Source organism: Ptychodera flava, chromosome 5 (genome assembly GCF_041260155.1).
Source record: "Ptychodera flava strain L36383 chromosome 5, AS_Pfla_20210202, whole genome shotgun sequence".
In the NCBI taxonomy this organism is placed as follows: Eukaryota; Metazoa; Hemichordata; class Enteropneusta; family Ptychoderidae; genus Ptychodera; species Ptychodera flava.
This window is the reverse complement of record NC_091932.1, coordinates 11603840-11630321: the sequence shown is the minus strand read 5'-3', so window position 1 is coordinate 11630321 and position 26482 is coordinate 11603840. Positions and strand designations below refer to the sequence as shown.

Here is a 26482-nt window from a genome sequence, read left to right as displayed (position 1 = left end):
GAAAACGTGAAAGTGTCACTCGCTGATAAAGCTATAGAGGGCGCTACTGAAATTCCGCTAACCAAATCTCGAAGGTTACTCTGTCTATTGAAAAGGATATGAACTTTGGGGAATTTTAATATCAATTATCATAAGGGCTATATTTTTGACGACTGTAGTGTATGCATAAACGTTTAAAATCAACACTCACATGTCTGAAGTATGATTCAAATATCGTGAGCTAAGTTTAGCAATGTATTCATTTATATTACTTTAATTGAGTTCGTGTGAAATGTATGATAGTGAGTGTGCATATGCAAGTGCTTCATGAACTTTAGAAACTGAATTCCAGTCTTGGTCAGAAAACACAGAAATTGTCACAATTCAGCTCGGTTAGCGAGCCCCTCTTTTTTAAGGGTGGGGATTTAGCTGAGCAGTTTGACTGTGATGTCTTCACTAAAACTCGGGGAGTTTGAACGAAATAGAGAATGACGGAAAGTCCTGAAGGAACTTCACTGGCTCCCAGTGTCTTACAGAATTCAGTTCAAAATCCTACTTCTCACATATAAATCAATAAATGGACTCACTCCTTCATACCTGGTTGAACTCATTGAAGTCAACACCCCTAGCAGATCTCTCCGATCAAGTCTACAAACCAAACTTAAAGTTCCACGAACTCAGTTAAAATCATACCGTAACACATCCTAATCATATTCCTCATCAATTCTATGGAACAAACTACCAGTCCCTCTTTGATCAGCCCTGGACATCTGCACCTTCAGATGTATGCTTAAGACTCATTTCTTCAAGAGAACTTACCAGTGACCTAGTGTAAAGCGCCAGTGAACATTGCTGACGGATACTAGGCGCTATATAAATTATTTATCCTATCCTACCTTATTCACTGTTTAAAGTCAGTTGGGGAACAGGAACTGGCAAAAAATGGGCCAACACACTGTATTTTAAATATTGGCTTAATGAGGTGCTTGCATATATTTTCACAAAAAAACTTTAAGGAGTGGAAAAGGATGAAAGTCAAAATTTCAGAGATTGAACTTTTTGCCATATAGTTGAGAAGACTAAATAATAATGAAGTTTATTTTGCACTGAACGTCTACACTTCAGAAGCTACCAACAACATTACACATTGCATTGTTGTCTGTGAACCTACTGTTGCTTTAGAGCAAAAAACTGTTTCATAAGGCCAAAACAGAAAAAGGTTTTGCTTCATATTCATGTGCGCATTGATCTAGACAAGCCACATGGTGTGAATCACCATATCATGTCATAGGTCATTATGGGTCAGGGTTCAAAGGTCGATGCTCACCTGTGCTGCTTGTACCCACTGTATTGTGGCAATGTGTATGTACTCAATATGAGGTTTAATAAACACAATACGGATTGCAAACATTCTGATGAACTAAACACTGACTTCATTATGATACAAGTCATCAAATACAAACAAAACAAACAGATAAACTGCCAGCTGTCTCCCTATTTTTCACAGTGTCTCTCATGATTGTTGTCGCTACTGGATTTCAAATCTGGGTTGATCCATCAGATTGGTTTATGATCGGCAGGATTTGGAGCAAGTTCGTAGTTACAAATCATCACTTCTTGTCTCTGTGCCTGGTGAAAATAATCAAAGAAACAAATTAACACTCCAATGGCTCTAACTTCTGATGCATTGTCACGTTTTTTCTGTCAGCTATGGTTTCTCGCTTTACTGTAAATATCACTTCAAAATGATGAAAATACTGACTATATAGCAAAAAAGTCCCAACAAAGATTATACCTTCTCAGGAAACTCAAACCGTTCAATGTGAGTCAAAATATCTTACAAATGGTGTACAGATCCCTCATTGAGAGTGTTTTAACCTATAATATCATTTTGTGGTATGGAAATTTGACTGTCAGAAACAGAAGTAAGCTTTCTCGTATTGTGAGGATGGCAGAAAAAATTATTGGCTGTCGTCAAAATTCCCTTGTAAACCTTTACCAGCTGACAGTGAAAAGCAAAGCGCAGAATATTGTCAATGATTCTGATCATCCTCTTCATGGTTACTTCCAGAAACTCCCCTCAGGGAGACGTTTTCGGGTTCCTCGTGCAAAGAAAAACCTATTCAAAAAGTCATTTCTTCCATCAGCAGTTTCAATTTTAAACTCAAACTCGATGTAGTTGTTTTAAACCTCCAGTTGGTCCTTTGTTGTTTCCGTCTATGTTTCAATTTTTGTATCTATGTTGCTACCTTGTGTGTGTTTTTAAGCATTTCAATGTGTAATAGCGTCCCTTTTTATAGAATGCTTTTGCTAGTTGTACTATTTTAATTTGTATATGATGAGCCTGAAGGCAAATTTCTACTTTTATTGTGGATAATAAAGTAATTGAATTGAATTGAATTGAATGCCTAGTGTTCAACTTATTAATAAAACCTGTATGAGTGTGGAGTCTAATTTTAATCTAGATTTGATGAGTAACGTTGCATACCAGACGCAATGCACTGTGTTTATAAGTTTACTCTTTGTGATTCAAAAGACTTCAGGAAGAGGAACAAAAATGTAAAATGAAAGCAAAAATAACATTATCAGCTTTTTAGGTATTGATACAGAACTTTATACGATGGTAACTTGGATAATAAATATGAGCAAATTCTTCATGAGAGTTGAGGTTGTTGGAAGGTAAAAATCAGGAGCATTGTGGGAAAGTTATGTAGTGTGTATCTGATCATCAGTACACCACATTGCCAATGATGGCCGATGACAGCAAATCTTTTTGCAACTTTTTTGAAATAGCTTCATCCCAGGTCATGTGTTTATATGAACACATGATATTAGACCCCTACCACTACAAAATAATAGTCTTACCCTGTTGTTTTTTGTAATTTGTTAGACCTGAGTATTGAAACAAAGGAACTATGGGCTTAACCCTTTGAGTGCAGTAATTTTTCCCACCAAAATTTTAGTGCAACATTTTACCAATTATTATACATTTTCTGTAATTTTTTTGATAATTTTGGGCCAGATGGACATCATGCTTTGTTGGCTACAGTTTGTTATCAAAATTTTGGCAAAAATCTGAAAAAAAATTGACTGAAGTATTTTAAAGGCGACAAAAATTGACTTTGGCGCTCAAAGGGTTAAAGTTCATTGTTATTGGTAATGTTGGTCCCTGTTTTTATTCATTGGTGAGTTTGTGCACGTTACTTTCACCCACCTCGGTAAAATCACCTCTCAGGCCGATGTAATACACGGTGGTTGTGTCAGCACCAAAGTTTTTTGAGAAAAAAATGGAAAGATGATGAACGCCAGAAAATTTGGTAATTCTGCAAAAAAGATGATACCACATGTTTGTCAGTGAAAAAAAGAACAGTAAACTTTCACAGGAGAAAACTTATAAAATGCAGTGATTCAAAATAATGACTGAAATACTGAAAAAAATGCGTGTCCTGTGAAACACTTTAATATGTTATCATCAGAGTGATTCAAGTTGCTGAGATCATGCAGCTATTAAGTTGACAGAACAAGCTAAGTGAAGGAAATCAGTTGTTTTTATGAAAAAATGTGAAAAACAACTTTGTTGTAAAGAACAATGGAGAAAGTCAGTGCAAGTACAATGAAATACATACTTGTATGCAAGTCTAGAGAATGGTTCACATTTTGAACTTTGCTAACTTATACTGGTTTTTATCCTTGCAGCCAGGAAATAACATACTTTAAAATTTACATGTCACATTTAGGTTTTGTTTCCTTGCTTTCATTGGCAGCACCAGGTAACAGTGGAAAATGGAAAAATTTCACACTAAGACGTATTAGGGATGGTTTTACTGTAATCATATGAGTGTCCTTGTTTGAATGCAAACATCAGTCAAACATCAGAAAATACAGAAATGCAGTTATACAAGCAATAAACTACCTAAGGGATGGGTTTACGGAATCACAAGAGTTGGTACTCTTCATAACAAACAGGTATGAGCAATAGTGAGTGTGTGAATTGAGTGAACTGGTGCTCCACAGTACAAACTGTACTGTTCCAAACAGTACATGCCCCACATAGGGCATGCCCCATACAGTGCATGACGAAAAAAAAAGCAAAAATTGCTTTATGTATTTGTTGGCATTGTATAATCCACTTACTTTGTAACATACTCCAACTGCCCTGTTCTGTCGGGATGCATTTCAAAGATTTGATCGGGTTCCGACCCCGTGTCATCAAATGTCATCTTGGGTCGGTTTTTATAACTAAAAAGAACGATAATGCCGTGAGTTATCGTAAAATTTATAACAACGGTGATGCCATTATGGCTACATTGGTGAACTTGGCACATTAAGAACATGGCTACACTTTCTCTCAGCTCCTCATTTGCTGTGTAGAATCTGACCTTTGCCTGACTTACCTTGGATATGGCAAAGCCAGACCCGGAGGTTTCACACGGCCCTGGCTACATTGACTCACTGAACCAGGCTAAGCTTACCCTGTTCACCCCATATTATTCCCAGTGAACAGATCTACAATCAATGCCTAACAATGGGTTTGGGCCAAAAGATGATAGTGAAAAGGTAAAATTGTCCAGAGCAGGAGAGGGCTACATTGCACAGCCAATGGTGGCGCTATGAGCGAGTCTGGATTTGTATTAAATTATGCAACTACTTGTTTGATGGAGACTGACTTTGGCCGGAGGACAAATTCTACTTGCTACTGCAATGCATAAGTTATGCATGATGAAAACTGCATCTTCTTTTGTAACCCATGATGTTCTATGATATAGTAACTTTCCTTGTTTCGCGATATGCAAAGTGAAATACACATGACATCTTCAGCTTTGTCCTCTGATTCAATACACCAGAAGTATATGCTACATGACACTTGAAACTTTCTCTGTTCAGTGATATGCTAATCATTTTCTATACATGTGAGGTTTTCCGTTCTCACATTTTCAATGAATTCATTGTAGCCATAAAACTTGTAAAATGCCTAAAAAATCGAGCCATGGCATCATACTACTAAAGATGAACTGAATGTGCAGATACACAATCTACACCACTGTATTGTTACTCCAGTATTTCAGTCAATTTCCATAGACTCTGATTTTCTGTAGGAAACTAGCAATACTTAACCCTTTTCCTGCCAGACAGTATCACTTTCTCATCAGCCAAGTCAGTAAAAAGCGGTATCGAGCCAAAACATGACATATTTTCACCCACTTGGCTTGGTCTGTTATAGCATCTTTTAAGTCCAAAAATATCAAGTTTACAGTATTATGTTTTCAACAGCTTTCAAATGTACAGTATTATGTTAAAATACACCATATGGAATATATTGTGTTTCATTAATTTTAACCATCTTGACCTGATGGTGAAATATGGACTTGGCAGGAAAAGGGTTAATACTTACAGCTTCATCTGTGATGGATGGGAGTCATCTTCACCTCCAATCACAATGACACCTTTCAACTTGACATTGCCTGTAAATCTAGACACAGAAAGATGATATAACATTCATTTGTGAAAGCTTTGCCCCAACCCTGTAAGTACAGGCAGAACAAAACGTTAACTCCTGGTATATCTGCATGGGCAACTTGGCCCTTCCAATTGGGAATGTCAAAGAAAAAGGACTGTTTGTTGCATATCATAGGTAAATTATTAAAGGGAGGGTGTTGTCGGAACTGCATGTGTGCGACTTTCTTGTTTACAGAAAATGTTTTTATACATGATATCAAGATGCATCACTTCAACATAGCTACAACATTTAAATTTTACGATATTCATTGTTAACAAACATGTTTTAACTTTCATCAATCGCCAACAAATCGTAGATACAGTGTTTAAATCGGTTGTAGGGGTCCCTGGCAACCTTTGCGCATAGTTCCGACACCCTCCCTTGAAATTGATGCTGTGATGTCGTTTTTGATAGTTTTCTTACTGTTTTAGCAAAGAAGTTAGCTTTAAATCGTCGTTGTGCATGTCAAAATGGATAGACACATAGACCTAATCATGGAGGCATTATTTCACACATAGATGTACCTGTAGTTGATAAATTGGTTGAACACTAAGTACACTTCGATGCCTTTAACTGAAATGAAGTTGATCGTGGAAATGCTTTAGCTGCAGTGCTGTAGCTCTGTTTAGCCTGGGTATGTAGGTTCGACGGAAAACTTTGGGTTTGCCGTCTGACCCAAATACCCAGGCAAAAGGTTGAAGTTTTGTCTGGGTATGTGGGTTGGACGACAAAATTAAACGGGAACTGGTCAATTGGACCCAAGCCGATTGGACCCAAGTCAATTGGACCCAATGATAGAGACAGAGATTATTTACATGTAATCATTTCATATTTTGTTGGTCCGCTAACATCCGGTATCACTGACCGGCATTAAAAACACTGCGACTAAGACTTGTATAGCATAGTTTGTTATTCCAGTCTCTGGTCTTTATATAATTGTGCAACGAAATTCACTTCGACAGCGATTGTACTCGGAGACGGCCGGCAACCCGGCCCGCAGTGTTGAACAGTGAAGTGCATATGCAGCAGTCAATGAAATCCCCGAGGGACCCCACCTCGGGCGATACGGGACAAATGTGGGGGATTAGACTGTGTTTGCCTTGAAACTATGCCTGAGGGGTGGGGCAATTGCCCACAGGCGTGATGTTTACTGGGTAGTTTGTATAAGTGTAGTTTATACGCTCCGACGTTCTCTTCCGTAGCCTAATCACCAAGGTAAGAAACAGAATTATCCGGCCTGCAAAGAAAACTGCCCGTTTTAGTCGAAAAATAAACACAAATCCTACATTGAGTTACCTCGTTAGACGCGGAAGGATCTCTGCTGTCCAAAAAACACACTCATGTCACGATAAATGAAAACTTTAGGAGAAATCTGCCGTGTTTTGACAAACTAGGCATTTCTGGCGTCCACCGTTGTAATAACGCAACTCATTATCATAATGGTACGCCGTCCGCATCGTTGATTGGTCCGTGAGCAATGCCATCATCGGCATCAGACTGAGATTCACAGATTTCTATCTGCGGACACCGTCCATTATGATAATGAGTTGTGTTATTACAACGGTGGCTACCAGAAACGGCGATGTTGTCAAAACGCGGCAGATTTCTTCTAAAGTTTTCATTTTATCGTGACATGAGTGTGTTTTTTGGACAGAGATTTCCTTCCGCGTCTAACGAGGTAACTCAATGTAGGATTTGTGTTTATTTTTCGACTAGATCGGGCAGTTTTCTTTGCAGGCCGGATAATTCTGTTTCTTACCTTGGTGATTAGGCTACGGAAGAGAATGTCGGAGCGTAGCATAAACTACACTTATATAAACTACCCAGTATAAAACATCACGCCTGTGCAATTGCCTCATTATGATACCTCTACTCACTTTCACCGACAAGTGCAGAATTTAAGAATGTCCCACGCATTGGGGTGGGGGATTTACTCGTTTAAGGTGGGGATTTTCCAGGTTGTCTTGCCCCAGGGGGTGGGGCATATGACAAATTTCATAAATTAATTTCCAAATCCCCCACTATGCCCCGAGGTGGGGAGGGTGGGGGTTGACATTGACTGCCGCATTATGTACGGTACATTTGCGTGGCTGCAAATATTATTATAGTAATGCAACTTTGATGTTTCCCACATCGACCTAACTAACATTTTACCATTTCTACTTGTTCAACTTGGATATTACTCACGCGGTACAGGGGTAATTCTTGATTTAAGGTCAGGGTTCATAGGTCAATCTCGTTCAACCTTCATGAGTCAACTTACGATACTTACGGAATATTGAAAAGTAGTTCTTCATCGGCATCGCTTTCGACATACTGAAGGGTAGAAAATAAATATCACCAGTCAATACCGGTGTCTGTCCTTCATGAAGTATTGCGATGGTCAGAAACTACAACATACTTTTTAAGTTTGCACGACATTTTGTGTACCTTTTCTTTATCCAGTCTCGATTCCCAAGGTTTGAAAACGTCTTTGCCGGATCCATCCCGTTCCTCGTTGAGACATTCTACATTGTTCAAATCGATCTTGAGGTACAAACTGTATTGTATGCCCCTCTCGGGGTCGTCATCGTGGTCGTGATCTTCACCACAACCGCCTCGTCCGTGATGATGGTGGCCTCCATGGCCCGCCATCTTTCAACCTTCTCACTGCTGTGCAGATCTACATACCCCTTTACGACAGCCAGTTTGTTTGCTGCAAATTTGTCGCAAACTTCAGATTTCCGGGCTTGTCCAGCGTTCCGCAGTTGCCTGCAGGCTGTAGTTTAATAGGTACAATTCAAAGGCCCCCGTGTAGCATAGTTTTTTCTATACTACATTGCAGGGGCCTTCGCTGTGTACCGAACGGAACCACAAGCGACTGTGCAGCATTCCGGTCTAAGGGATTTTACGGCCTGGGGGTGGGAATCAGAGGAATTTCGTAAACTCCGAAATTTCGAGTAACCCCCCTTGCCATCCATGATGAATTTGAGTAACCCCCTCTCTAACTAAGAAATTTTGACTGACCCTCACCCCACTCAGAAGAATTGAATACAATACATGTAGGGCCTATTTGTAAAATTTACAAAAAACGCAGCAAAAGTAACTTTATGTAGGCTACCTTGCTAGATTATTATCGGTTATCTCATGAAAAAGGCGAAACCAACAAAATGAAATTCAAAGTGACAACAAAATACAGATATAAAAGCTCACGCCATAAACAGTGTCTGACCATATAATATTGTTTAATTTGAATGGGTATCGTGACAGGGTTTTCACTAGAATATCTGACTGGGCAGAATTTGAAAGTTCATGGAGAGAACACGCAACAGGCTGAGGGGAAAATGTCAGAGGGGTGTCCCCTATCCTGCGTGGAAACTTTTGAGAAACTGATGTGTGCAATGATGCAGTCTGGTGCAATCTAAGAGGTTTTTAATTTGCTTTTTTACGAAGTAAAACTGTTGTGAAACACCCCAAGGGAAGGGAGCACGAGAGGGGGTATCCCCCCTCTCACATCGAAAATCTCGAGAAATTGATGTGTGCAATGGTGAAATTTGAGAGGTGTTTCAATTTATTGTGCACAAAAAATTGAGTAAACCCCCTGTTCCTCCCCACATTTTGAGTAACTCCCTTGAAGTTTTTAATTTTTTAGCGACCACCCTCACATTCCTCAAACCCCAAGGCCGTAAATAATGCAAGCCAGTAGAGGTCCATATCTACCTTCGAGCGACGACGTGCGTTTGATGTAACTTAGTGAACTTTTGACAGAAGCGGAAACTTTACGTTTTGGCCCATTAAAGGAAGCACAGTGATACCACAATAACATGATTAATGAAGACATACTGCAAGCTTATCACAGGGAGCTCAGTCTCCGATGTTTTCTTGTTGTTTGTTTGTTTTTGTTTACTAGTAAACATCAACATGGGTGAAACATAAAGAGGTATGTTTGTTTGGAATAAAACAATAAATAAAACACAAACTGTAGAATAAAGGCCATAACAGCAAACACACTCTGCCTGAACTAATAACACTCTGCCCGTAGCTTATTCTTTTCACTTTTATCCACAGAATACACGATATCGATGCACTGTTGAAATGTCTTTGTATATCATAGATAAACCTTCATTAGTTGTAATGTTTGAGACATTTTTAAATTTTCGAGTACTTTTGTACTGTTTATTAATATTGGACACAGATTCCTGCTTTCCCCCAAAATAATGTTGAATGAAGAGTGTTGAAAATCAACTCTGCATGTATGAGGGTTAAGTTATCTTTCAAACATTAATTCTTGTCCGGAATACAAGTGAAGTTGCATAGTTATAAATTGTGTATAGATTTTTTTTGTATTTCTACCCGTTTTACAGACTAAAACGAACAAAGATTATCGAATACCTTGATCGAAAATTGTTAAAAATATTATCAAAGGTTACAACTTTTGCACCGTGCTGTAATAGAGCATTTGATCAATTCGATTATTGTAGTATAAACACAATAAAGACAATCGTTTTTAAATTGAAAACATGTTCTTTATTTGGATGTAACAGTAAAATTACAAAATTGATAGCAGAGGTCGACTGGGACATGTTAATAACCCTGATGACGCCATTTCACGACATATGGTGCACACTTATCGCACAAACACTGGTGGCGCTCTCATAAAGGCTCGCACCACAGCAACAGGTTGCTTGGCTTTGAGGGGCAAGTTTTTCATCAGCTGTATCTCTAGGCAGTTTGAATGAGTGAACAGGGCTTTCAAAAGATAGAAAAGATGAAAATCAAGTAAACAGTCAATGTCAACAAATACAAAGAACCAGGAGATTGGAGATTTTCGCTTTAAGAAAGGTATATAGACATTTCCCTCCTCGTGTTACGCACTATTTACCAAATCAGGATATATTTCGAAGGTCAAAAATATATTATTTTGGATTTTTTTATTTTGATTGCAAGCTCAAGCAAATTACCTTGTGTCTAAAAATCATCATCTTCTCAAGGTCTTCACTGTTTTTGATGATATGGTAAAATCACCGCCTTAGAGTTGTAGCAGTGGTACAAACTATTTTTAGGGCGCCACCACTGTCTAAAGTGTGCTACTTACATGTCGACGTCAACCGTAAATGACAGAAGGAATTGAGAAGAAAATCGGTATTGAAGTTCAAAGAAAAAGTTCATTTTCAAGAAGTTTTGTTCAGCGTTTAAAAGTCTGTCAGATAAACAGACAGAGCCTCTGTCGGGTCGAACGGTTAATGCCTGTGGTCACACCTATGACATAGCTATGATCGGTTTTCCCAGAGTCGTTTTCGGTTTTCCAAGGTTTTCTATCGCCTCGGTTGTGTCATCCAGGTCATACTGCCTGCCGACCACTGGTACCAGTGAGCCCGCCTTCACACCACTTTCAATGAATGTATAGGCCTCGTTATGGTTGTCCTGATAAGAATACGACAAGAAAAGGCGACTCAAATCGAATCAGAATATTGACTCGTTTTTCTTACGTTCAATTAGAAAGACAAAAACTGCAACTTATGATTGTTATTTTCGTAAGACAAGCACATTTCCTTCTTCATTTCTATAAACGGTGTTAAAACACCAAGTACCAGCCTGGTTAAACAGGACATGAAGTACACGGTACGTTGTTGAAACGTGAATTCATTTCCCAATAGTAACGCCGAACGTGAATTCACGATGTTGAATTTGAACACAAGCCATTTGAAAATGACTTTAGGGGCGGAACAAGGAACGTTACTTTGGCAACAGAACAAAATGCATGGAAATATCCCAAATTTAAAAACTGAGTATAGGGAGCCCTGAAAGAAAGATCATTCCTTGTCATGGTCACAAGGTATTTGGCTGCTTCTTGGCTGCTATGTTCACTTTCAGTTGCTTGGGTTTTTTTAAGATTTTCGTCTTTGAAAGAGATAAATATAACATTCCTCGGCAAATGTTCATTACATCATGATACAGACAAAGAGGTCTTCTCTTTTTTGAAAACATGTACGCACAACACAGATATAAATGCATGGTGTGATTATGGTAGTAGGAATGGGCTATTAGACTATTAGAGGGGGTTGTTAGACATCTGTTTATGCAAGTTTTTCACGTTTAAATATTAAAATGGCGATTTTCCCCTCTGATTCTAAATAACATGCTCACATCAAACATGACATAGTGAAGGATGTTTCTTTATTAAAATGCAGCATGAGAAATTATTTCAGAATTTTTCATGCTGCAAATTCATTTTTACCATTCTCTTCGAAATTGAACTCGAAACGGTCGACCTCTTATTTATCTAGACCTAGCTGAGGGGTCTGTAATCCTCACCTGGGTGGCTGAGACCAGTCCAACACCCACTATGTTTATCTCCTTTGGCATCAGGCCCGCTAAGCTGCCCTGCAATTGCCCCGGACCGTTTCCAATGACCTGTGTTTAGAAAGACATGAAAAATATTGAGACGAGTTCAATCTATCGAATCTTTCAAATTTAGCGTCACGATGAATGAAAGCTGTCGCTCTTAATAATGTTAAACGTAAGACAGCAACATTTTAGCATATTTTCGCATCTCATCAAATATCCTATAAACTTGATTACTTTCGAAAAATGGCAACGTCTGTCGACGCGTATGGTTAAAAGAAAACTAGTTTTCGCCTAATAGAACTCTGATTCCCCAATATCAAACTCTCACATCAGCCGATGTCAGCAAAAATAACTTTTTAAATGTCGAATACAAAGCTGTTCTTTACACCTACGAAAAGTTAGGTTTATATATGTTAAACAGACGGACAACCTAGTGAACCTAGTCTAGAACTTCTAAACGGTTTCGGTAAATGTTTGGATACCGAAACTAAATGGAGGGGTTGTAGACTAGACTTGGACCCAAGAGTCACAAAGTCAATGTGTCTCAGAATTGAAGAGTTGTTGTGTAACATTATAAAAAGGTACTCTGAGAATACAACTTTTCTACAAACACGTTTCTCACAATATCGAATACTGTCGAATGCGATTATATTTTGACAGGGGATGATACCGGGCAAAAATAACCCAATAGAATTGCGATATTCTATCTGAGCCCATGTGGTGCTGACGTGGAATTCTATTCCGTATGATCATTCCCCATGGATCCACACACAACGAGACAAAATACATATGCTCAGAAAGTACGAGTGCGTAACAGTCAAGAACTAAGTGTGAAGTGTACAGTACAGCTTTTGAGAAAATGAGCGAAATTATTGATGAGCTACAGTGGAAAACAAGCATGTCAGAGAACACATTCAAAGTACAAATCTCCCTGCCTACAGATCAAGGAGAACGGATCAACACCATACGTTACGCTGCTTACACACTGTGGGCTACTTACAAGGATTCTTCCCCCTTTTGCAGACATCTTAATATCGCCTTGCAGATTTAAAGATGAATTCGTCTCCACGATGAGATCCACTCCCTTGCCATCCGATGCGTCCTGTTATATTAGCATTTTCAGGAATAACAGGTATTACACAAAATTAGTCAACTGGGATAAAATAGAGTTTAAGACACACTTGACTGTTTACAGTGCTTCGCAAATTGACTTTTTGCGGACTCTCATTACAGTCAAAACTTGATTTCGCAACGAGTAATGAAAAATTATGTTCAACATGTACGTCTCAACCTTTTTGAACCGAGTATGTATGTATGTATGTATGTATGTATGTATGTATGTATGTATGTATGTATGTATGTATGTATGTATGTATGTATGTGTGTATGTATGTATGCATGCATGCATGCATGCATGCATGCATGCATGCGTGCGTGCGTGCGTGTGCGTGCGTGTGTGTGTATGTATGTATGTATGTATGTATGTATGTATGTATGTATGTATGTATATATATGTATGTATATATATATCTATATATATATACACAAAATGTATACAATGTGCCCTCCCGGTTATCACCATAATGGCTTTATGGCAACCTCTGAACTTGGGCGCAGAGAGTACGGTTCATATATATATATATATATATATATATATATATATATATATATATATATATATATATATATATATATATATATATATATATATATATATATATATAAAATAACACAAATTACTTCAAGTACAAAGTAATAATATCTGTTACTTAAGTTTCATGAATCCTGCAATCTTCAGACAGAAGTGAAAGGATTCTTAGCTCTACGCGCTCATTTACATTGCTGGGACCTACCATCCTGTTTCTACTGGGTGATGTTAAAATTTGATAAATGATATTAGTTTCCACTTTTTTCATCTCAACCATATCCACTGGTAAGGGCATCTTTGTTAAATACAAAGGCCACTAAAACACAGCGTTGAAGTCAAGCGGTTACACAAATCAAATTGAATATCTTAAGACTAACCAATCAACGAGGAGAAGCAATAACAGGAAACGTAACATCACGTGGTTCAACCCCTTTCAGTAAAAATGTGGAAACTAATATTGGCAAAAAATTTGATCAACTTGATGATAAACACTTTCCAAAGGGATCCAAGCTCCACAAGATCTTCAACAGGAACACGATCAAAGTGAGTTACAACTGTAAGAAGAATATAGCTAGTATAATCAAGTCGCATAACAAAAGGGTAATCACCGGAGGCCAGCGAATGATCGACCAGTTGATTGCAGTTGCCGGGACGGGACAAGTCTGCATGCCGTTGAAAGGTAACTATCAAGCTATAGGTATAGCTTGCAAGACCAAGGTATCAACGGAAGTCAACAAGTAGAAGGTATCGGCCTCACTGATAACACCTTTATATAAAACGCGCTTCACTAATCACATGCACTGGTTCCGTAAAAACAAATACAGGAATAGCACAGAATTGTCAAAGTTTATTTGGTCTTTAAAAGACAAGGACCAGGTCTTTGACGTATCATGGACAATTATTGACAAAACATCGAGTTACTCTAACATAAGCAAGCGATGTAATCTTTGCATATCAGATGAGCTGCACATCATCAATGCTGACAAATCTACACTGTTAAACAAAGAGTTGGTATCAAAATGTCGCCACCAAAACAAACATTATTTATCAAATTTTAACACCACCTAGAAACCTCATAACGCTCTACTTTTAGCATCGAGCACTGTAATTTTCCCACATGGACATCTGTATACCTCGGTATATATATATATATATATATATATATATATATATATATATATATATATATATATATATATATATATATCGATGTCTTCGATGTATTGATGTCTACGTAATTTTTTCCCGGTTCGGTCAACAACTGCTTCCCTCCTTAATTTTCTGCATTCCCTACTCAATTTTCAGCAAGAAGTTTTACGGTTAAATACCAGACAACTATATTATCCGGATGTTAACACTGCAAACCTAGTACTTTCTCATCGAATAAAAATGACTGTGTTATTAGGAGATATTAGTGTTACGCTCCAGAAAGATAACCAACAAACATCATCACTCACAGATAGGTAAATATTGTAACCAATAGTCTGCTCTAGGAAATAACAACAATGCTGCCAAAAGCTTACCAAGATCTGGGTGATGTGGTCTGGGCTTTTATGATTGAAGACAAGATCTGCTCCGTTTTCCTTGACAAGCTGTTGGCCTTCAGCAGTGCTAGCGGTGCCAAGAACCCTAAGGTCAAGGGATCGCGCAATTTGACAGCAAGCTAAACCAACCTGTGAAATGACATGACAGAGTTTTAACAGTTATGTCAGGTGCACTGTTTTTACTGTGAGTACGTACTTCTTAGACAAGCAGGCAGGCAGACAAGTACAGTAGATGAGAGTTAAATGGTAGCAGTGAACTGATACTTCAGGAAACTCGATATGTTACTAAAGTATATACGTACACTGGTAGTTTCGTATACCTATCCGCATACATACATACATACATACATACATACATACATACATACATACATACATACATACATACATACATACATACATACATACATCCATCCATCCATCCATCCATCCATCCATCCATCCATCCATCCATCCATCCATCCATCCAGCCAGCCAGCCAGCCAGCCAGCCAGCCAGCTATCAAGCCATCCATCCAGCCAGCCATCTATCTATCCATCCATCCATCCGTCCATCCGTCCATCCATCCATCCATCTAGGAATTAATTAATTTATTCATAAATTCGTTAGTTTGTCAATTAAATACATTAACGGCTATTCCAGAGTCAAAAATCTTGCATTAACTCACTTACCGGCCCACTGGCTCCATGGATCAAAATCGTCTCCCCTTTCTTCGCCTTGCCTCTACAGAGAATGTGCAAAAAATAAGTAAGAAAACCCACTCTATGGCAGTCAGTTATTTCGAAGCCGTGCCTTAGATCTGGTTCACTGGCAGTGCTTGCGAACATGTATTACTTTTGTAGCTTAAAATAATCCATTTGCAACACAATATATAAGGCAAAAGATTATTTTCATTTTGGCAAGTGTAGGTAGCTTTTCCTCCAAATTAAAAAGTATGTTTATGGCAATTAAAGCCTTGGTTGTCCACATTGCTTCGAAGTTTGACAATTTGGGCGTGACCGATATGGTTGACAGCCAATGAAAAAATAAATACAAAGAGAAACATACTATATATTTTGTCAATGGTATGCAAATATTGGGGTATAGTACAGAGTTACTACTCTACTGCAGACTTTATCCACGAGTATCACGTAATTATCTTGGAATTTATTTTGGATTATGGAATCGACTCCCACCTGTTTACTATGGCCCTGTAGGCTGTGAGGTAGGGTATGGCCAACACTGCACCTTGCTCAAATGAAATTTCCGTCGGGAGATGACGCACTTCGACTTCTCTCAGGGACACGTACTCGGCGAAATGACCCATTTTCTTCGAGTGGGCATAAACGCGGTCTTGTGGCTGAAAAAAGATTCCAATTGTGATAGTAAGCTTGTTTTGCAAGGTTTACCAAGTAAGTTACTATAGAATGGGTGCGGGAGATTTATTGATAGCAAATAAAACCGATTGGAAGAACGGTGGATAAAAAAATGGATCACATAAAGAGACGGGCAACTATTCAAAGGTGGACCGTTACTCGGGTTATGTATAGGCCTATATAAAGGTTGACACATACGTCTATATCCGGTAATGTATATATGTCAAACATTACATATTTATCTCGTCTCACATGCATTCAAGATTGAATATGTATTGTACACATTGTTACAAACCTTGAATCTCGTTACGTCACTTCCGACTTCTACAACCACGCCGGCTCCATCAAGCCCAGGTGTGAAAGGAGGCTTAACCGGAAGATGAAAGAATTGACCGCCCATGATTCGTTTGTCGATTGAGTTGATTCCTGCTGCTTTGATTTTGACCAAAACCTGACATGAATATAAACAATTGTCGTCACTTTATAAAATACTTATGTTTTAATTAACTGTTTTATGTTTAATTTTCAAACGGTTTCCGAACACACCGTCTTCTTTGAGTGATTGAACTTTGCATCGTCATTGCCTCAGGAAAATGAGAGAGAGAGAGAGAGAGAGAGAGAGAGAGAGAGAGAGAGAGAGAGAGAGAGAGAGAGAGAGAGAGAGAGAGAGAGAGAGAGAGAGAGAGAGAGAGAGAGAGAGAGAGAGAGAGAGAGATTTGTCTGTTGTTAGTGGCTATCTAAAACCACTCGTAAAAAATCGCTTGAGTTGGAAAGTGCTAAGATCAACAACCAGTAGCTAAGTAGTACTATAATAGCCAACGTTTTTGATAGCGTCCGTCTGCGTAGGTGTCAGTCAAATATCTACAGAACTTGTTTCTTTTTTGCTGACGTATCGTTTCTCGGAAAAGCAGACAGCTGAAATTTATATTATGTCACCCCTGTGTTTATTTGTGCAACGAATATCCTGACCGCTATCCATGAAAAATGACATTTTGCACGATGTGTAACCGGATGCAATTATTCCAGGTACCCGGATTCTCTCCCACAAACCTAGATAGGCGAGTAAACCAGTAAGGTCATACCCCTTGACGCGAGACGCGAAAAGTCTGTTGTTAGGTCTACTCAAGTTTGTACAGTATACGTAAGGATAAGATTTGGATATATGGGCGATGTGTAAATTAAACAAATTCTAACATGACCGAGAAGATTAGGTGACATCCTGTTACATGGTTTGATACCTAAACTCCAGTGGAAGGTAAATTCGGGAAGTTATTAACCTCTATGTGACATTGTAATGACCGTATAGCAAACCGAAATGAATACCAATATTGCGCGATGAAACGATGCATTGTGCGTTTGTTCTCTGCACTAACAAGTCTTTGTATGCTCGCGAGAGCTCGTTAAAATATCCAAATTTGATTTGTGTACAGTTCATTTTAAACACTATTGTTTACAAGGAGATTATATCCGCTTTGGGCTTGGCAAAGTCTGCGAGCTTGCCACAATGATATTGGTATGAATGATTGTAAACTAGTAGAGTTATCGCCAAACCCACAAGGAAGTAACCCGAGAACCTTACGTATACCCGTACAACGAAGCAAAATACGAAAGAGGTTACTCAGCAAAAGAAACAAAATTGGTTTGAAGAATGTTTTCAGTGGATGATCTTTACTATAACGTAGACAAATACAACGCGAACTGTGGACTAGACCCGGATGTATACAGTTACCTGTCAAGGAAAAACAGTGTGACTGACTTTAAACACTCAACTCATACGGATGTTGTGTTGTAGCCAAACACAATTAAGGTACTACAAAATACTTTGGATTCATTATCAGCGAATCCCAACGAGGATACCTTACACCCTGACGATTTGAATAACATCCCGGATGTAAAGTTTGAAAATAATTGTATCCTCTATCTCTTATTACACATCCGGGATAGCTGGAATTGGCACAAATCAAAGAAAATTAAATATCTTTATCGCATTATTCTGGAGAACATATCAAAACCTACCAAAATATCATTATCACATACAATTCTTATCCAATACACACATCGCAAATTTGATAGGATTGCCACTGACAAAATAAAAGTTTATGGAGCTTACTGGAATGTTTTCACTAGAAGATGAATGCTACGTCAAAAGGAAATGTGAACACAATGAAAATGTAATTCAAAGGATTCATTGAATGCTCACGTTGTGAATTAGACTGGTTGTATTAGAAATTCTAGTGCACACACGTCTACACACACGTAAAATATCCGTTTCCATATACGATTTGCCACTTTCTCCCTCGTCGTAGACTATACACATCAATAATACAGTAAGCTCACAAAGTGCCACATTGCCAAGTGCGCTTATTCTGTACCACTTTCTTTGACGTCACTTTTTAAAGTACTAGTAACCTAAAACGAGGCTTCACTGTCAATCGAGTCATAGAGATCAAATGAGTAACACGAGTAGCAGTTAACGACTGGTACCATTGCCGTTAACCACATACCTATTTGTGGCAGCATGTATAGACCAGTTACCAAGCCACCGGATTACTACTTGAATTTTAAGGATATTATTGCGCGGAATAAAGAGGAGCTGGGAGTAAATGAACTTTATGGCTGACTTGATTTGTGACAAACAAACAAGATTTAGAGAATCGAATCTTTGACGAGAGCCAAAATTGAGGAACTGATGATGGTGATTGAAACATGCATGCTTATGTCAAACCAAAGCCAAATCGTTTGACCTAAATCCCTTAACCCCCACCCCCTTAGCATTCTAAGTGCGGAAATTCGTGAACGAAATTATTTGAGCTTCCATAAACCACGGTAAATTGTTGAAATAGATTGTTTGAAGTTAAAACTGCTTGTATGCTTGACAACAAATGAAAAAACGACCTGAACGACGATTGAGTGTTTCGCATATCATAGTGTCTATGGCGTAACCTAGGCGCATAGTTAGTGCGAATTTGAAAACTTTTATCGAAATAGAGATAGACAACGCAATCAGTTTTGATTGCCATGCGCTTGTTTTAACTACATATCCACGGACGTCCTTTCAACGGTTAAATCAATGATGTCCTGTCATGTCTTATTATATGTTAAGAGAAACGCATCATTCACATTATTGACATTACAGTTGACGCAATATAAGGATATAGGAATGCTTTTCAAATTTTCAATCCCACAATAGTTGAATGAAACACCTTAAGGCCAGAGAACAAAATTATCGTTCCTCAATTATTTTGGCAAAGCGACAGAGGATGCGAGAGATTTTTTATTTTTTTTTCTAAGAGCAAGCAAAGTCCCCACTACTACACTAGTTACATTGTTATAGATGACAATAGCGTCTATATTTCACAAACTGTCCTCAATAACAGAGGCATTACATATACAGGCAGTGTGGACAGAACAAATTCTGAGCATTTCCACATGCTCCCACGAAAAGCCAAAAGAAGTAAAAATATGCACACAAAACGCCTTAAAAGTAAAACAATAACAGTACTTGGGGGTTTTTTTTAAATTTTTTTGATAAGGTGTAACATTAGCGCCGACTTTTTCATATTTTTTAACCCCATGCACTTTAGCCTCATCATCTATGCTCAAACACGTTTAACACAATGCTATCACATTGTTACAATGTTGAAGTATATATTTGCCGCAATTTCAACACAATATCTAAATTGGCTAAAGTAGAAGCGGCGATTATCAGGAACAAATTATTTATTCTTCCTGGAATAACGTTGGTAGCTTGGGCCGTAATTGTTTAATCTTTGCTGAAACTTTTTATGTTTTTTAAAAATATTTTGTTCTATTTGTTTGGCAGTTTCTCGTTCTACTTCCAAGTATACGACTCTGTACAAGGGTCAATCCGTCAGTGTTCTATGTTATATCGACAACTGGATCTTAAAGGCAGGATGTCGTCGGAACTCTGCTCAAAGGTTGCCAGGGACCCCTACGACCGATGTAAACACTGTATCTATGGTACGCTGGCGATTGATGAAAGTTAAAACAAGTTTGTTAACAATGAATTTCGTAAAATTTAAATGTTGCAGCTATGTTGAAGTGATGCATCTAGATATCATGCATAAAATACATTGTTTGTAAACAAGAAAGTTGCACACGCGCAATTTCGACGACAACGTTCCTTTAATACGTGTGGACTAAATGTCATCCGTAAACAATAACACTGTATATTTTACACATAAGTCGTGTTTTGGAGACTACAAGTTATAATTTTTGACAAACTTTCTGACCAAGTAGAAGGAAATGTACTCGTTAAAAAAAAACGAGTGTCCTTTTTGGTACTATTTGGATATACAGACTCGGACGTCTGTGATGTCTAAAGTATTATTGAATATTGAGTATATTGTTGAACAATTAAATTGTTCAACATCCAAAACGTTTTCCTAATTTTCACCCTAAGCTTGTGACACATCATATTATATGGTTAAAAGCAACACTGTATCAAATGGGCGTCATGATATATTTCACCTGTACAGTTACTACATAAAAAATAAGGATTTACATCATTCTAATGTCCTGTATTTCACGGGTGTCTAGATTTAATAGGTATGCTTCGCGATATGTACTTCTTCAAATTCGGAGTCGACATGAAGAGACTAATATATCACGTACAAGACGTTTTCAAGGAGTCTATTCGAAATGACCCTGTCATAACCAATCGACATGTTGAAAAATTCAGATTCCTAGTACTGTAAAACAGGTCCTGGGACCTTTGAGTCTTCTGTCAACTTAATGCCATTCATTTCGTGTTGCTGTTTACGTTTCTCGTCGTCTCACAAAGTGACGTCGGTATTCAGTAATATGCGCAAACATTTGAACAGCTACGAACTTATGTCATGACAAACAAGGTGTATTACCACGAATCGGTGTTTTCCAGCAAGTTCGTCGTGTGACCTGCATCTATAGATCACGTCACTGTCCGGAGTCACTCAACAGACAGTGCACAAGTACTTGTTTGCATTACGGCTCTCATCCGGTGTCCGTATGCCTGTCATTAATTTACATACACCGTTTATAATTTTTCCTTGAATTAACCAAGCTTTGCTTAAGCATTTAACGAGAGCAGCAATACACGAAAGCGACTTTTACAGTGGCCTCACTATATTGAACAAAGCAGTCAATTTCTAAAGCGGTAATAAAAGAGCATTATTTTGCAAATGTCGACAATCAAGTTGACCTTTTAGGATCAGCGTCAAGGACGTTTACAACTGCTAACCTGTGTCCAGACGGATATTGGCCTCAGTACCTAAAATACGCCGTTCGATATTGAGATACCGCAAGTTCGGGAAATCACCGCCTACGAATATGCGAGGATAAAGTGGTCGCATATAGGATTTCAACAGCCTATCTCTGTGTCGTTTTGGTCTTTGAATTTGACATTCGGAGAAGAGTCGCGACACTCCCGCGGGTAAAAGAGAAAAGGCAATTGAGATGGCGGCACTTCCTTTGAAGACTTCTTCTCTGACCGCATCAAGGGACGGCATAGTTTATAGTCAAGACTAGTTTGCGGACCAAAATCAATATACACAAGTAATATTATATTTTCTCCAAAAACTGTGTGACACGGCAATGGGATAGGGCTCACAGGAATCTGTCTCCGGAAGATGAACAGAAATTCTTTTTGATGCCGAAATTTTAAGGAACAAAAACACGATAATCATGGAAAGTACATCCCAAACAAGACTCTGCTGTCTTCTATCAAACAAAGATAATAACGCGATTGCCTGAACTATATATCTAGCCAATTCTCGCTAGAGCATATACGATGGCTGCCCCGTAAATGGGTGCATTACCATCTGAAACGCTGCAATTTCTTTTCTATTAAGAATCGACTTCGTACAAAAAAATAAAGAAATATTACCGGGGAACTTCGTTTTATCTTTTTATGCTCTCTCACTGAAAGCTTTCAGAAAGAAGTCAGTTTCGTACAACTGCAAACTTGAAAAGTAAAGGGTCCATCGTTCAGTCGTTTGCGATGCGTATCACGGACTGTATACCTTCTATTCTTTATACCAGTGCTGAGGTTCAGCCTTCGGCCTCACACTTCGACACTGGACCTTCGATCGACTATCCACAAAACGCTGCAAGCACCTATGGGTCTTGTTTTTTAACCGACTTTTCACAAGCCTTTGAGACATAGTGCGTTCGGCAACAAACACTCATGTGGTGAAGTAGCGCAACAAAACAACTCAGCATGGAATGCAATTCGCGTCAGCATTACCTGTAATTTGATGGCGTGTGCAAAGAGAGGGCTCAAATCAAGCGTAACGCTCCTGTAAAACTAATTATCCAATATACTTTACAACCCTGCAGCGAACGCAAGTCAGCATACTTGGCATGTATAAATAATTTAATGATTATTGAATGTACTGTCGAGTGTTGTTCAGCGAAAAGCTACATACCTTTCTGTGTAAAAATCGTGGTAGCAGATGGCCTGCCTTAGACTTGAAGACTTAGTAAGCTTCGGTGAATTCAAAATGTGGTCAATTTCGAGCTGTGTAAGCTAAAACACTGAGAGAACTCAAAGAACGAATACATCGGTGTGTTCAATTCAACGGATTGAAGATTTTCCATTTATAAATTAGCACCTTAGGACACTGCACATTATTCTATGACGCTAAGCCAGTCTACGGTAGTAAAATCAATCAGGCGTTGAAGATTTTTGAAAATCTTACGAAAGAGACTTTTAGGAAAAAATAAAACTAGCAGTCACTTTCAAAATGTGCATAATTATGTCAGTGAACAAATAACAGAGGGCGTTGTTTTCTATCGTTTTTACAAGAGCGAAAAAAGCATATTACCCTTAGAGATGTAAACAGAGCAAATGGCTTTTATGCACCTAGTCATGAATTCGAAGTACGTACAACAAGGAGTGTCTTATGAATGGAGATAGATGAACGCTTTCGAACATCCGGCTCGAGTTCCGTCTATACAACTGAAGAACGGTCTAAAAGGGCCACCACCTCCTGGTGTGGAAATCGGTGTTTTCCTGAAAGTGACTTCAATGAGAAATACCAACACGGCCCTAAAGATAGCGGTGAATTGTATGCTACTGTACCAGTTTAGCTTCAGTCTCTCCTTTTCGTGATGGAGTGGTGAGAGTAAGAGCAGACACCTGCATAACAGGTAAGAGGGAGACTTGGATGCCGTAAAACGGTGAAGCGGAGGCATAGTAGTAGTAGTAGTAGTAGTAATTGTTTATTATTGTGACTTGCAACTCTATGAGTTGCCTAGCCCAATGGGCTTATAAGTCACCATTCAATTAACCTTTATACAGTACAAACAGTTGAAGGTGTCAAAGAAGCATAAAAAATATACAAATTAGTGAGAGTGAGCACGAAATGAACGTAGGGGCATTACATATACAAAAATTCTTTTCGTCTATAAAATGCTTTTTCAATAATTTTTGCAAACTGTCTAACAGGCTCAGAAAACAGGTATTTTAGTTTGTCTATGATAGGTTTATCCCTAATTGTGTCCAGAATTGATCCAATGTACTTATGTCTTAACTGATGATATTGATGACAATCAAATACAAAGTGGCATTCATCCTCCACAACATTCTCATCACAAAATTTACAGATACGATCTTGCAGTGGTTCATTTCTAAACCTCCCTGTCTCAACACGAAGGGGTAAAATACCCATACGAAGTTGAGCTTACTGTTCACTAACTCACCGTATCGGGTCCTACTTCTGGTTTCGGCACATTATCTCGTACCTCCAGACGACAAGACGGTTGTTCAAAACTTGTGACATAGACAGCTTTCATTGTTTCAGGAGACAACGTCTTCGAGGTTTAACAGGCGAATGTGCTGAAAAAATGATGGAATAAATTCTCGTAGGGTGTTTTTGTCTCGTGTGCTTATACGTCACTCTTTTGTTCACTACTCATGCAAGCAGCCTGTTCTTGACATCCAATTGGATGGGATTAACATGACACCGGTGACCTATGAGTGCACACGACTTGTAATAGAGGAAGTTCACATGGTAAACTAAGGGAGTGAAGGACGTGGTCGGCTGTACACTGATCTAAACTATTGAATGTGGGCCAGGAAAAAGATACAGTTGAATATTTCACGAAACACTCTTATCGTTTTAACTCTTGCGATCGCCTAAATTGCTAATTGATTTAAAGTTCATGAAAGTATGCGAAGGAAAAGTCCATTCTCGTTGAGATTAATTTTATACAGCAGATAAAGATGGACCACACTTTTCTGAGTCCCTACAATCAGCTATTATGTTAATGCGTTACACAGTAAATACGTAGGCATGTTGTTTTGAGGGCCATAAGGGGTGCAGTATCGGCACGTTGTAAGGCGTGAAGTTTCAAAGTACGAACGTTTAGGTGAATGAAAAAATGAACCGTGGGACCGCTTACTGAGTTTGCATGGCTGAACCAATACGGACCATAGCGACAAAAACTGTGACAAAACGTTATCGTAGAGCTGAAGATTTGCACTTTGTATTGTGATTCTGTTGTCGTGTACCATCAAATTCAAAAGTTTACACACATACGTCACAATGGAAATGTACGTTCGTAACTAAATATACATCCATGGCCCTCTCGCCGTACTTTACCGTATACGAGCAGTTTTTAACAGATGAATGAATTTGAGAATTTTAGCAATATGGATCAGGCGCAGTCAACAGAGCTGCCAAAATCTGTCCGTATAAAGTGATTTCTTGGCGGGCGGGCATTTTAATGTCATTCGAATAGATATCATAGTTTCGTTTGCGAAAGTAAAAAATCACACCTGTTTGTCAAGATTAGTGGTAGTGGTATTTGGCCCAAAGTCTCGCACCACCTCGCAGTGTTCTTTAAGTAATTCTTTAAATACTGTGAAGTTCAACGTTAAAACTTGCGAAAGAAAACACATTCGATTCGGAGTTAATTTGAAATCAGTGAAATTTATTTATTCGTGTCTGGCAATGGGGAACAAGTATACGATCATATGCTGGACACCTGGAACCACAGACAGCCACCAACCCCACCCCCGTCTATGCTGGAACTGACCTTTTACTCCACAACACTGTTGAACAGTAGTTGTCCTTGCAATTTACATTCGGTCATCATGTCAACATTCCATGTTTTGTCGATTGCTTTTCAAGCGGGTTGATTTCTTCACGGAGATACACTCTCTTTTTTATCTCAGTGATTTCTTCCTAATCTTTGCCAGGCAATGTAGTCACCTGTATGTCCACCAGGAAATAAGTTCTCTTTTACTTTCACGATTATTCTCACACTGGCACAAGGAAGACTGTTGTTTACGACACTTGGCCCAAACCTTCCATTGAAGGTCACGATATTTCCTGGTTTAAAGGTCAATAGTTATTGCCATAACATATCACGTTTAATAAGTAAACACACACGAGTAATTTATTTGCAGTCCACCTGCTTCGTGGAAACCATGTCATGGCTTAGAGAAAGATAGGTCTGTATGTTTCTCTGTGGTCATGGCTACAAGGTTAACGCGGGTTATCCATATACCTTTCGACCCTTTTTTCACCTATATTGTTGCAAACGAGTAGTTGCTGATGTTGTTCGACTTATTGAAAAATGTCTAAAAATGGTCGACCATAGACAACTTCCATCCCATCTTGCCTACAATGTGCAGAAAATCCTCGGGGTCAGGGGTTTTAGGTAGCCCACCTACCACCATGTCAAACATAATACCTTGTTCTACTCCCAAGCACATTGATCTACACAGTGTTCAGCTTGACATCTCAGCCTGTATGTGTGTAAACTGTATTGTTATTGCTGAAAAGTGACTTCTGGTCGGGACTAGAATTCAAATGTAAACAAGAACAGTACATTTTACACATGTAGACGCTGTGTTGACAAGCTTAATAGTGAGTATTTCAACATCCTTGGAGAGTAGAACAAGAAGTTGCACTTGATATACAAAATAAATATAATGAAAACAATGATCAAAAAGTAGCATTACTGGCCCTTTAAAAATAGGAGTAATCTCTTTTAATTCAATTTTAAGTAACTATGCTCTAGGATTGGGCCAGGGAATACCACTCACTGCTAATTCAATCTTCACAGCAAATAATGACTGACACAGAATATCTCCTCCATACAGTGATTTACTACTGTAAAATAG

The 26482-nt window shown here is 38.6% G+C and overlaps 3 protein-coding genes across 4 annotated transcripts in view; 1 reads left to right on the top strand and 2 right to left on the bottom strand.

The window, feature by feature from the left end:
• Nucleotides 1–237: 237 nt before the first annotated feature.
• Nucleotides 238–8137, bottom strand: LOC139133017 (PITH domain-containing protein 1-like). Its single transcript, XM_070699400.1, has 6 exons — nt 7907–8137; nt 7749–7792; nt 5372–5449; nt 4114–4218; nt 3194–3302; nt 238–1608 (listed from the first exon to the last, which is right to left on the bottom strand). Exons 1-6 carry the CDS (start codon nt 8108–8110, stop codon nt 1537–1539), a joined length of 612 nt encoding a protein of 203 aa, XP_070555501.1. The 5' UTR covers nt 8111–8137; the 3' UTR covers nt 238–1536.
• Nucleotides 8138–9959: 1822 nt separating this feature from the next.
• On the bottom strand, nt 9960–25663 carry LOC139133016 (quinone oxidoreductase-like). 2 transcript variants are annotated; one of them, XM_070699398.1, is made up of 9 exons: nt 25390–25663; nt 24052–24187; nt 16646–16801; nt 16171–16334; nt 15667–15718; nt 14975–15124; nt 12804–12905; nt 11771–11869; nt 9960–10879 (listed from the first exon to the last, which is right to left on the bottom strand). In XM_070699398.1, the coding sequence occupies exons 2-9, from the start codon at nt 24142–24144 to the stop codon at nt 10715–10717; spliced, it is 981 nt and encodes a 326-aa protein (XP_070555499.1). In that variant the 5' UTR covers nt 24145–24187; nt 25390–25663; the 3' UTR covers nt 9960–10714. The 2 variants fall into 2 exon arrangements, with proteins under 2 accessions (XP_070555499.1, XP_070555500.1); XM_070699399.1 differs by lacking the exon at nt 16646–16801 and having other exon boundaries at nt 25390–25598.
• LOC139133015 (D-aspartate oxidase-like) overlaps nt 19642–26482 on the top strand; it is a 46702-nt gene continuing 39861 nt past the window's right edge. The window contains exon 1 of the mRNA XM_070699395.1: nt 19642–23499. The gene's annotated coding sequence lies outside the window, so the exon portion shown is untranslated. The remainder of the gene's footprint in view (nt 23500–26482) is intronic.